Source organism: Populus alba, chromosome 1, assembly GCF_005239225.2.
Source record: "Populus alba chromosome 1, ASM523922v2, whole genome shotgun sequence".
In the NCBI taxonomy this organism is placed as follows: domain Eukaryota; kingdom Viridiplantae; phylum Streptophyta; class Magnoliopsida; order Malpighiales; family Salicaceae; genus Populus; species Populus alba.
The window spans coordinates 27,902,024-27,914,367 of NC_133284.1; the positions used below are offsets into that span (position 1 = coordinate 27,902,024).

Here is a 12,344-nt window from a genome sequence, read left to right on the forward strand (position 1 = left end):
ATATTTTTAAATAAAAAAATTATTTTGAAAAAAAATATTTACCATAATATCATCCACTTACTTAAATGGGGCAAAAAAAAAAAACCACGGCCATTATTTTAACATTTTTCGAACAAAATATATTCGCCTGTCTGTTATTTATATATATTTGTCATTTATTTATTAATTTTTTTTTATTATGAATTGACACTTGATACATATGATTTCAATTTTGAAACTTTAGACACACCTAACACTTCCAATCCAGTTGTTGCTGGCAGAAATTTAATTTTAGTACTCAATAGTTTTTATTAACAAGGTACAGGTGTTCTTATAAGAAATTCCAGTTACTACTTATATGTTTTTTTAAAAAAGAAATATTAAAACACATTTGGACATTCTTTGATCCCTTCTATCAAAAAGAAAATATTAAAAACTTGTGACTCTTATAGGCCTATCAAAAAAAAAATGTACAACATGGGTGTTTAGGCAATAATAACATTTGTAAAGAAACAAAAAAAACCAATGATTGAGTTATTAATTTGACTAGATTCAATAATATCGAGTAATGTGATAATCTGATTTAATTCATAAATAATGATAGCAAACAAATTATATAAAAAAATATTTAGTAATAAATAACTAAAGCAAATAAGTTGCCAATATCATACCTTGAAGAAAAAAAAAGAAAAGATAGCTGGAGACTCATTGTCATTCCACTATAGATAATACCCACCACTAGAAGACCTTGGTGAGACGGTCTAAATCCCAATGAAAAAGAATGCATGAAGACATTAAAAAAAAAACACATGGTTTGCTAGGACAACGCTGTGGAAAAGAAAATAAAAAAAGGGAGTGATCATCCATCTCAAGGTTGTCAAAATTATTTTTTTGACACGACATGGAATATACAATATAAACTTAAATCATAAAATTATAAAATCACAAGTAAAATATTCTTAGTTTTTTTTAAAAAAAAAAGGCTAAGAAGGAAAAAACAATATTCCTGTTAATAGTGAATTTTGTCATGGTGAACAATATTTTCTTCATTCCTTTGAGATTTTTAAAATAATAGGCAGATTCTGCAATAAATTAAGGTATTTTAGGGATTTATTTGATAATATGATAGATATTATTTTTTAAAAGTATTTTTAGTTTGATAATATATTAAAATAATATTTTTAACATAATTGTATTAAAATAATCATAAAATATTAAAAAATTAATTTACAATTAATTTTTCTTTAAAAAATATTTTTCAGAAATACAATTAATAGAAGCCACCCGCCGCCCTGCGATCCCCAGTCCCATCGCAGCCCCGCCACTCTCGCCAAAGGGGCCCCTTCCCAGCATATTTTATGGTTAACCCTTGGTCAATTGTGCGTTGAGTGTGGAATATCCACAGGGAACAGCCCCCCACCGGTTCGATCCTTATACTGTCTGGACTCCTTGAATTTTTTATCATAAAGGCAATGACAAGGAAATTTCGTCCGCAATAAATAAAAAAAGTCAACTCTCGTGCACCTCATTCACTAACTCCTAATTTCCTTTCAACGTACCCTGACCACCTGCATGAATATGATACCTTGTTTTATTTCAAAGGTATTTTCCTTATTATAAAAATGTTTTTTGGTTGCTGATTACCTAAAATGAGGCATTTTTACCTCCTAAACTTGGCAATTGAGTTGACATGATTAAATTAATTTATTTTATGTATTTTTAGATGATTTTAATATATTAATCTTAAAATAATTTTTTTAAAATATTATTTTAATATATTTTTTAAATAAAAATTTCTTTTAAAAATAATTACTATCATACTACCTCACCCTCAGCTGAGCAACATACTGTTAAAACTCAGGAAGAGATAATTGATGCAGCAAACAACTCACTCGTGGAGAGCTACTACCGGAAAACATTAATTGCATTGAACAGTGGCGAAGCTAAGATTTTTTGAATGAGAAGACAAATTACTAACAAATATTTAATAATATATATATATATATATTTATTATATATATAAATTAATTTGAAATATATATACCAACTCAAGTTAAGCAAAATTAATTTAAGAATATTTTTAAAATAAAAAAAACTTATATTATAATTATTCTTTTCGAGATTTAATATTTTAAAATTATTTCATAATGATTTTATTTTTAATTTCATTAAAAATATCTTTCTCAATATATACAAAAAAAATTTATTTATTTATTTTTAATTTTTTCAAGGATCAGAAAAGTTCTTGACAATAATTTTATGCTGACATATGGTACATAACATTTAAAATCACAACTTAAAAGGATTGTCACCAATTAATATTGTTCTTGTTAGCTTGTTGTTTTTTACAAGTGGATTAAACATAAATATTAAATATTTTTTTAATTTATTTATTATGTCCTTAATTTTTTTTAGTTGTCCTGTACTTCATTTTTATTTATTAATAAATTTATTATCATCATTTTTTATATGAAATTCATAATAAAATAAGTATCAATTCATCAAAAACTCATTTTATTTTATATCTATTAGCATATAATATTATCCATAAACATATTAATTCAACAAACCCATAAATTATTATAAACCCTAACATTTTCAATAACTAATTATAAAAAAATAAAACTAAAATTATATAATGAAACAAATAAAAAAATAACACAGCTTTATATTAGTTTTGATTAACTCTTTTTTTTATTATATTATGTTTGATTTAGCTGTTAAATTTTTATATTTTATTTATTTTGAATGTTGATTTATCTACTATTAATTTATATAAATCATTTAAAAAAGTAATATAGCTTTATACCATGAAATAGTTAAGCTGCATCTTTGAGGTGTATGAGCCACATGTTTATAGCCTATGTTTCTTTGGCTGTGGAGGGTTGCTAATTGGGAGGGGGAGGGGGCAATTGCCCCCTCTTGCCCCTACGTGGCTCCGCCACTGGCATTGAATGTATCTTCATCACTCATAAATTAGGTTTTATGTTTTCCCATAAATTGCACTTATGTGCATAAACTTAATTTATATTTCATCATGGAAATACAAATTTCATGTCTCTAAAATATCCACAGCAGTTGTAGAAAGTGTGGTTTTCCTGTCTATCGGGGCTAACAATAAAACCTGATATTGCAAGTTAGGGTTTTCAGGAGGAGGTGAAGAGAGGGTATTTTTAGAAAATAATTCTATATAGATTTCTTGAGCGAATAAGAGGGCTTCCTGTCTGTCTGATTTATTGCTGGTTATTTTTTTATTAATTAAATTCTATTTGATTTAAAAAATATATTTCAAACACAATAATTGATTTAACTCGGTGAGTTGAATAGCATGTTAGATCTGCCTTTGCTTTCAAGACTAGGCCTTATTGATCAATTGGTCTAGCACATGTGGAACCTTGCTACTTCCAGATGTATTCAAACATAAATGTTTAAACTATTTTCTTATTCCCTGTATTTTGAATTAAGTTGTAACTTTGTTTTTTCAAACTTGCTACCATACAATTTAATCGATGAGTAATCTCTTCTGGTTTTGCTTTAAACTCTTAATAAGTAGGTTTTATCTAAGAGTTCAAGATTAGAAATGATGCACCATTTGGAAACGCATTTCTTAAAAAAATTAATTATTTTATTAAAAAATAATTTTTTTTATATATTTTGAATTATTTTGATTTACCGATTTTAAAAATAATTTTTAAAAATAAAAAAATATTATTTTGATACATTTTTCGTATGAAAAATATTTTAAAAAACAACCATAACTACACTTTAAAATATGATATTATTGTGGGTTTGAGATATGTTCTTTTCTCTTAATGCTTTATTATATGTTTATTGAGTTCGAATATGATAAAAGGAGTTTTTGCATAGAGTTTGGAAAAGGTTTTGAGATTCTCCATCAATGGAAACCAGATTTTATTGCAATTACAGTTTAATAATTAATATAAAATAAAAATTAAATTCATGTAAACATTGAATTTTATCATAAAAAACAAAAAATAAAAAGGCAAACTTGGATGTGTATGGTATCACTATTAATTATTAGGATGTGTTGTTGGAAGCCGAACTATCAATTCAAACAAAATTCACATAATTCATGCTAATATAAAGCTAATTTATCATAATTCAAAACCAAATCTTATAAAATTCAACATAAAACATAATTGACTAAAATTTAACATGATTCATATTATTGTCCATGCTAAATTACATAAAATCGACTCTAATTGTCACAATTCCTAGTACATTTATCATAATTCAAACAAAACCCTCATTCAACAATTATTCATAAATTTCATTCTAAAATCACGATAAATCAAAATTCAAAATTCATTGTCATGGTTAGGGAGTGGTGGCAACCTTTGAGGGCTGTAATTTCTAACAAAAAAAAAGTTGAAAAGAGGTCTATAGATAAAGAGGAAGAGTTGTGTTTGGGTGTTTTAGAGTCTGTTTGGGAATACAGTATAAATCATGTTTTTTTAAATTTTGAAATATTTGTTTTTGTTAAAAATTTTTTTTTTATGGTTTTAGATCGTTTTGATATATTGATATCAAAAATAATTTTTTTTAAAATAAAAAAAAGATTATTTTAATATATTTTTAAATAAAAAAACATTTTAAACCATAATTTCTATCATAATCTCTAACATTCTCATTGCTATTTTAGAGAGAAAGATGGAGGGGTTGTTTCATTGGGGGGAGAAGATGAGAGACCATCATCTCAGGTCACCACAATCATAAAATTTCATGTTTTAAGATTATGACAAGCACAAATTATTAATTTATTAATTTTTTTTTAAAATTGTGTTATTTTGCTAAATTTTTAGTAAATAGTGCTAATTTTTAAAAAAATAACTAATATTAAAAAGGTAAGCTAAATAATTTAAAAAGAGATAAGAGAGATGATATTAATTAATATTTAAATAAAAAAATAACACAAATTAAATACATAAATGAGAGGGAGGGTATTCATTAAAATCTAAAAAAGTTTAATCAAAAGTAAAAAACAACGGTCAGGTCTGTTTACCCTGCAAGATCGCGCGCGTGGCTGAGTTTCTCTAGCAGCCGACAGTAAATCATCCACTTTTTTTGTTTTTTACAGGAAGTGTGGGCATATTCTGCAGCACAATTCTTCCTGCGATGCAGTAAATCAGGGTACCTTACATGGAAGCCACACGTGGGTCCCATCGCAGCCCCACGCCCACCACTCTCGCCTAATGGGCCCCATCCCAGCATATTTTATGGCTAACCCTTGGTCAATTGTGCGTGAGCCTGGAATCTTCACAGGGAACAGCTCTCCTCCGGTTCGATCCCTACGGTGTGGAGTAGTGACTGCATGAATTTTTTATTATCAAGGCAAGGACAAGGAAATTTCGTACGAAATAAATAATTAAAGTTTAACAGGCTAACTCATAATCCTCATTATTTAACTCGTAAACTTCCTTCCCACACGAAACTTCTAGGGGCACGCCAGTTTGGAAAGCAATCCAGCAAAACGGGGCCCATATCCTCCGCTTTTGAGACGTGGCCTCATTCAACTGGTTCAGCACATGTGGAGCCTGCTACTTTCAAACGTATTAAAACACAGATTATTATACTGTTTTTTAGTCCCTGTATTTGGAATTAAGTTGCAGCTTAGTCTTTCATACTAATTTTAATTAATTGTTTTTCATAGAGTTTGGAATAGACTCTGAGATTCCCCGTTAATAAAAACCGAATTTTAACTAAAAATAAAAAAAAATAAATCCACTTAACATTGAATTTTATCACGAATACTATCAATAATAATAACACATGGTTAAATATAAAAAATAGAGAGATAACTCAATAAAAAAATTATATTAAAACATGAAGCATCCTATCCATTAAAATATTGAGTTAAAAGGCTATTCTTACCTTGATAAGGTTTTCAAAACTAGATGACGAAGTTATAACTAGTATTAAATATAGGGACTGGAAGATTAATTTAATCAAACACAAAGGGCAGCGTTGATATTATTAACAAATGAAAAGAAAGGTAAAGGGAGGGGACAGCGACAGAGAGGATCTGAGCAAATTGAATAGCTCTCTTCTTTATAGCTTATACTCAGAGTCACGTATCTAAACACCGAGTAATAACTCTATGTAAATACTGGAATAACAAGGAGAGAGTGAGAGGGGTATCAGTATACTGCTAGTGGCTGCCGAGTCTCTTTCCGGTGAGTCTCAGACCCTCTCCCATTTTTTTGACTTTTTAAGATCATTTTTGTTTGTTTCTCTCATTGAACAGATTGCCCTCCTGTTTTTTTTTTCCTTTTTTTTGAAATAATTTGCTTGGATTCCTCAGTTTTAGTTTCCTGTACCAGTTTAATTTTTTGTTTTCTAAGTTTTTCCTAGTGATTATCAATTTCAGGTCAAAGGGTATAATTGATTGAGTTTCAGAAAGATTTGGGTTTTTTTAATTGATATTTCTCGATGGGTAAAAGAGGGGAAGATCATGGTAAAAAGGAAGAGAATGCTATCGAATCACGAAAAAAGGATGATGATACCTTCCCTGCTTGGGCTAAGGATGTCAAGGAATGTGAAGAGAAGTACGAAGTAAATCGTGAAGTTGGGTTGTCGGATGCGGATGTTGAGAAGAGGAGAAAGATCTATGGGTACAATGAATTGGAGAAACATGAGGGTGTTTCTATTTTTAAACTGATATTGGATCAATTTAATGACACGTTAGTTAGAATTTTGCTAGCTGCCGCGGTTATATCTTTTGTATTGGCTTGGTATGATGGGGATGAAGGGGGGGAGATGGAGATAACTGCGTTCGTGGAGCCGTTGGTGATTTTCTTGATCTTGATTGTCAATGCGATTGTTGGGGTCTGGCAGGAAAGTAACGCGGAGAAAGCATTGGAGGCTTTGAAGGAAATCCAATCAGAGCATGCCACTGTTATAAGAGATGCAAAGAAGTTCTTCAGCTTGCCAGCGAAGGAACTTGTCCCGGGGGATATTGTGGAGCTGAGAGTGGGTGATAAGGTGCCTGCAGATATGCGGGTTTTGCATTTGATTAGCTCCACACTTAGGGTTGAGCAAGGGTCGTTGACAGGAGAGAGTGAGGCGGTGAATAAGACTGTTAAGCCTGTTGCAGAAAATACTGATATTCAAGGAAAAAAATGTATGGTTTTTGCAGGGACAACAGTAGTGAATGGGAACTGTATATGCTTAGTTATGGCGACCGGAATGAATACTGAGATCGGGAAGGTGCATTCCCAGATTCATGAAGCTGCACAGAATGAGGAAGATACCCCATTGAAGAAAAAATTAAATGAGTTTGGAGAAGTTCTAACAATATTAATTGGAATTGTTTGTGCCGTAGTTTGGCTTATTAATGTGAAGTACTTTCTCACTTGGGAATATGTTGATGGTTGGCCAAAAAATTTTAAATTCTCATTTGAGAAGTGCACGTATTACTTTGAGATTGCTGTCGCACTGGCAGTGGCTGCTATACCAGAAGGATTGCCAGCAGTCATCACTACATGTTTGGCACTTGGAACTCGAAAGATGGCTCAAAAGAATGCACTTGTTAGAAAACTGCCTAGTGTTGAGACTCTTGGTTGCACAACTGTCATTTGTTCTGATAAAACTGGTACTCTAACTACTAATCAGATGGCCGTATCAAAGCTTGTGGCAATGGGTTCTAGTGCTGGCACTCTGAGAGCCTTCAACGTGGAAGGGACTACCTATAGCCCTTTCGATGGAAAAATAGAAGATTGGCCTGTGGGTCGAATGGATTCTAACCTTCAAATGATTGCTAAGATTGCTGCTGTTTGCAATGATGCTGACGTGGAGCAATCTGGGAATCATTATGTTGCTGGTGGAATGCCTACGGAGGCTGCCTTAAAGGTAAAATCACCTTCAAAAATTGGATTTGCGATTTTTAAATTGGATGTTGTCCCTGTAATCTCTCTTTCTGTTTGTGTGTGTGTTCATGGTTTTGTATGTATCACTTGTCATGTGCATTTTCTTGCAACTGTATACATGTCTACAATTCAGGGCTGAGCTTCTATCTGTGAAACATATGAATTTGCTTCATGATTAAAAGTTATATGGCACAAGGATTTAGTTAGTATGCAAGGTTTATGGGATATGGATTCCTCACTGACTTTTTTGTTCTTTCCCATGCCAGGTTATGGTTGAAAAAATGGGATTTCCTGGAGGGTGTCACAATGAATCATCTTTAGGTTGTGGGGATGTTCTAGGTATATTACTTTACCTTGTTTAATTTCTCCTCACTATTTTTTTAGTAGCTCTGACATGTACCTTTTTGGTCTATTTGGGTCCTATGTTCTTGCGCCATATAAGCTTGCTGCCAACTTTGGAATAAAATGGAGCAGCGGATTGCAACTCTTGAGTTTGACCGTGATAGAAAATCCATGGGGGTTATCGTGAATTCCATCTCCGACAAAAAATCATTGCTAGTGAAGGTTTGTTCTTCCCTTTTATTGTCTTGTAGCTCAGCCTTTTACGGTTAAATTGTTTTGTTCTTTGCAGCTAATATCAACTATAGCTGGTGATGTGGATCATGAACAGGGAAAAAAAGATATGATGGCGAACTTACTCTGTGGGAGTCAAAATAAGTAATTAGAAATTAGGTTTGCTTATTAATTGGGTCAGATGCTCTGCAAATTTTCCAATTATTTGAAAGAGTAGGAACAAGCATGATCAAAGGGTACTTTTGTAACGTTTTGGTCTTTTAATTGAAAATTGCTCATTAGAAATGAGTTGATGGACATCTACTGCAAGAACAAAAAATAAACTATAATTTCTTCTAATCTTAGGAACTTCCTTTTTTCAGTGATTCTTTTCTCAGAATAACATTTTAAGTACAAAATAATTGAATTTATCTAGCAATCTGCTGAGTTGTCTATGTTAATTTTGCTTTTTCACCGGAAAATTGTTACCCACAACATATGGCTTGGGTTGGATGTCTTGGGTTTGTGAAATTTTCTAAATATGATGCCCCCCCCCCCCCCTAATTTTGCTGCTGCTTTTGGGCTTTCTAGTTGAAGTTTTACATGGATAACTACAAGTTATTTTAAGCTTCTGTGTGCCTTCTTCATTTGTCATTTTAGTTTGTCGTGTGTATTGGGATTTGAGGTTAATGCTCTGCTCAAATGTTGCAGGGAGCAGTAGAGAACTTATTGGATAGAAGCACATCTATTCAGTTGCTTGACGGCTCTGTTGTAGCGTTGGATCAGCATTCCAAGGATCTTATCTTACAAAGCCTTCATGAAATGTCAACACGTGCATTACGTTGTCTAGGTTTTGCATACAAAGAGGACCTTTCAGAGTTTGAAACATATAATGGTGATGAAGACCACCCAGCTCATCAGCTCTTACTTGAGCCACATAATTATTCTTCAATTGAGAGCAATCTCACTTTTGTTGGTTTAGTTGGGCTTAGGGTGAGTTGGCACAGAAATCTTTTGTTTTCTGGTCTGTTTTGTTTTTTTCACAACCATAATTAAAATTCATTATTCGATTTCAAATTGTTCAAGGATCCTCCTCGGAAAGAAGTTCGCCAAGCCATTGAGGACTGCAGAGCAGCTGGAATCCGTGTCATGGTCATTACAGGAGACAACAAGCATACAGCAGAAGCCATTTGTCATGAAATAGGTGTTTTTGGACCTTATGACAATATCAGTTCTCAAAGCTTGACTGGCAAAGAGTTTATGGATCATCGTGATAAAAAAACTCATTTAAGACAAAGTGGAGGGTTGTTGATCTCCAGGGCTGAACCAAGGCATAAACAGGAAATAGTAAGGTTGCTTAAAGAGGATGGTGAAGTTGTTGCTATGACTGGAGATGGAGTAAATGATGCACCTGCCTTAAAGTTGGCTGATATTGGCATAGCAATGGGTATTGCTGGGACAGAGGTCAGTTTATCATAATTTGGGGATATACATTGTGTGGACTTTATTAGTTAACGAACATCTGTGGGTACGTGAAAGTATATTGGCCAACTTCTCATGCTGTCATTAAATCTCATGGTTTGTTCTCTTTTATGGTTGCTCTGCAAGTGTGTAATCATACATCACTTGGCTAGGCCATTTTAGTCGACTTCATGAAGTCCATGACACTCAAATTGCATTTTACTTACCTACATTAGCTGTTCCATTTATCTATTAAATTTTTTCATGCCAACTACACATTTTCAGGTTGCCAAGGAAGCCTCTGACATGGTGTTAGCAGATGATAATTTTAGCACTATTGTTGTTGCTATCGGCGAAGGCAGGTCCATTTACAACAACATGAAGGCTTTTATCAGGTTTGAGATTTTTCTGTTTGGTTGCATAAAGATTTGGTTTTAACTGGATGATGCTTGAGTTCTTAAATTGATATGCCCTGAAAACATGGCATCTTGGTTCAAGCAGTGTCCAGGTTTCCTGTGTTGGTGATCCACCCAATAGGATACAGCTTTTTTGTGCATTTGCTGCTAGTCATGTGTGCATATTCTGATGTGTGCCAATGCGTTGTGCATACGTTTGTCTTTTCTTAAATAAACATCTCTTTGTATGAAATGATAATCATGTCAAAATTTGCGTCAGAAGTAACTTGTAGTTGTCATACAACCTCCATCTCTTGCATTGAAAATAATAGAGAAACTTGATTTCTGACTTGAAGATCTTCATTAACAATCTTCCTCCTATTCTTGGATTGTAAGTTTATTCAACTTGAATCAACTCCTTTTCTGTATAACCACGAAGTAACCTTTTATCTTTATTACTGCAAATTAACTATATTTTTTTTCCATCCTCCGTTTTCTCCCCCAATCATAAATACAGGTACATGATCTCCTCAAATATTGGTGAGGTTGCCTCTATATTTTTGACCGCTGCTTTGGGTATTCCAGAAGGAATGATCCCCGTTCAGCTTCTCTGGGTTAATTTGGTCACTGATGGGCCTCCGGCAACAGCATTAGGGTTCAATCCCCCAGACGGAGATGTAATGAAAAAGCCTCCTAGAAGGAGCGATGACTCCTTAATCAATACCTGGATCTTATTCCGTTACCTGGTACAGAAACTACTTTTCCCACAATCAGAGAGCTTTTCTTCTCTCCACAATCAGAAAACTTTTCTATTCTTGCTCTGTAGTTAGCTCTAATGTTGGGGAACTCGTTAACCTGAACGGGTCGTTGATGTGTAGGTCATTGGACTCTATGTTGGGATTGCAACAGTTGGTGTATTTATCATATGGTACACACATCACACATTCATGGGTATTGACCTCAGTGGAGATGGCCATAGTCTTGTCACCTACTCTCAGCTCGCAAACTGGGGCCAGTGTGGATCTTGGAAGGATTTTTCCGTGTCACCATTCACAGCTGGGTCGCAAGTATTCAGCTTCGATTCAAATCCATGTGAATACTTCCAATCTGGAAAAATCAAGGCTTCAACTCTCTCGCTTTCCGTATTGGTTGCCATTGAGATGTTCAATTCCCTCAACGCCCTCTCTGAGGACTGCAGCCTCTTGAGAATGCCCCCATGGGTCAATCCATGGCTCCTTTTAGCCATGTCTGTTTCATTCGGCTTGCACGCTCTGATCCTTTACGTACCTTTCCTAGCTCAAGTATTTGGCATTGTTCCGCTCAGCTTTAACGAATGGCTTCTGGTACTGGCTGTGGCTTTCCCGGTCATTCTAATCGACGAGGTTCTCAAGTTTGTTGGGAGATGTACAAGAGGGTGGCGACGGTCTAATTCAACCAGACATTCAAAGCACAAGGCAGAGTGAGAGAGCACTCGAAAGGGATCGTGGTTGGTTTGATGGATCTTCAGTTGGATTGCTAATCTCGGCCCCATTACCTCAAGCCCTTCACTTTTTAATACAATAAGGGTTGTGACGTGGACTGAATTAGATTTCGATTAGGCAGAATTGTATCGAGTACTTTTTTCAGAACAATGGATTATTCTGGAATTCAAGTTGCAGATCTTTCATCTTAGTAGGCCGAAGAAACTCGTTTGAACACACCCATGAAGGGTTGCTTGCCTGGCTATAGCAAATCAAATGTTTCTTCTTCGTCTTTTAGAAATAGAGAATAAAAAAAAATGTTCATGGACATGGTTCTTTTATTTTTATTGTCTTCGTACCTGTAATCAAAAGCAATAAAGAAATTTGAAAAAAAAGAATCAGGGATTGATTCTTCGACCTCAACATGCCCCATGACACCACCTCTGATACAGTGGCATCGCATACAACCGCAGCATCTAAGAAGGCGACGTCATGTCTGATCACGACCGTTGCTCAATCCCACTCTCTTCTCTTTCTCTTTACTCCACTCCACGTGGCTCCTTCCATTGCCTTCTCAGGTCCAGGGCTTAACGCTGGGAATCCTGTTTTGA

At 33.8% G+C, this 12,344-nt stretch overlaps 1 protein-coding gene across 2 annotated transcripts; it reads left to right on the plus strand.

Moving 5' to 3' along the window:
• Positions 1–6,005: 6,005 nt before the first annotated feature.
• On the plus strand, positions 6,006–12,074 carry LOC118045652 (calcium-transporting ATPase 4, endoplasmic reticulum-type). 2 transcript variants are annotated; one of them, XM_035054341.2, is made up of 9 exons: positions 6,006–6,173; positions 6,368–7,848; positions 8,132–8,204; positions 8,308–8,429; positions 9,129–9,410; positions 9,504–9,881; positions 10,164–10,273; positions 10,791–11,019; positions 11,152–12,074. In XM_035054341.2, exons 2-9 carry the CDS (start codon positions 6,430–6,432, stop codon positions 11,734–11,736), a joined length of 3,198 nt encoding a protein of 1,065 aa, XP_034910232.1. In that variant the 5' UTR covers positions 6,006–6,173; positions 6,368–6,429; the 3' UTR covers positions 11,737–12,074. The 2 variants fall into 2 exon arrangements, with proteins under 2 accessions (XP_034910232.1, XP_073259707.1); XM_073403606.1 differs by lacking the exon at positions 6,006–6,173 and having other exon boundaries at positions 6,352–7,848.
• Positions 12,075–12,344: the final 270 nt, after the last annotated feature.

Excerpts from the sequence above, each read along its gene's own strand:
- LOC118045652 (XM_035054341.2), top strand. The coding sequence starts at position 6,430 with ATGGGTAAAAGAGGGGAAGATCATGGTAAAAAGGAAGAGAATGCTATC. Across the intron at positions 9,411-9,503 it reads TTGGTTTAGTTGGGCTTAGG|GATCCTCCTCGGAAAGAAGT; the intron begins GTGAGTTGGCAC and ends AAATTGTTCAAG. Across the intron at positions 10,274-10,790 it reads AACATGAAGGCTTTTATCAG|GTACATGATCTCCTCAAATA; the intron begins GTTTGAGATTTT and ends TCATAAATACAG.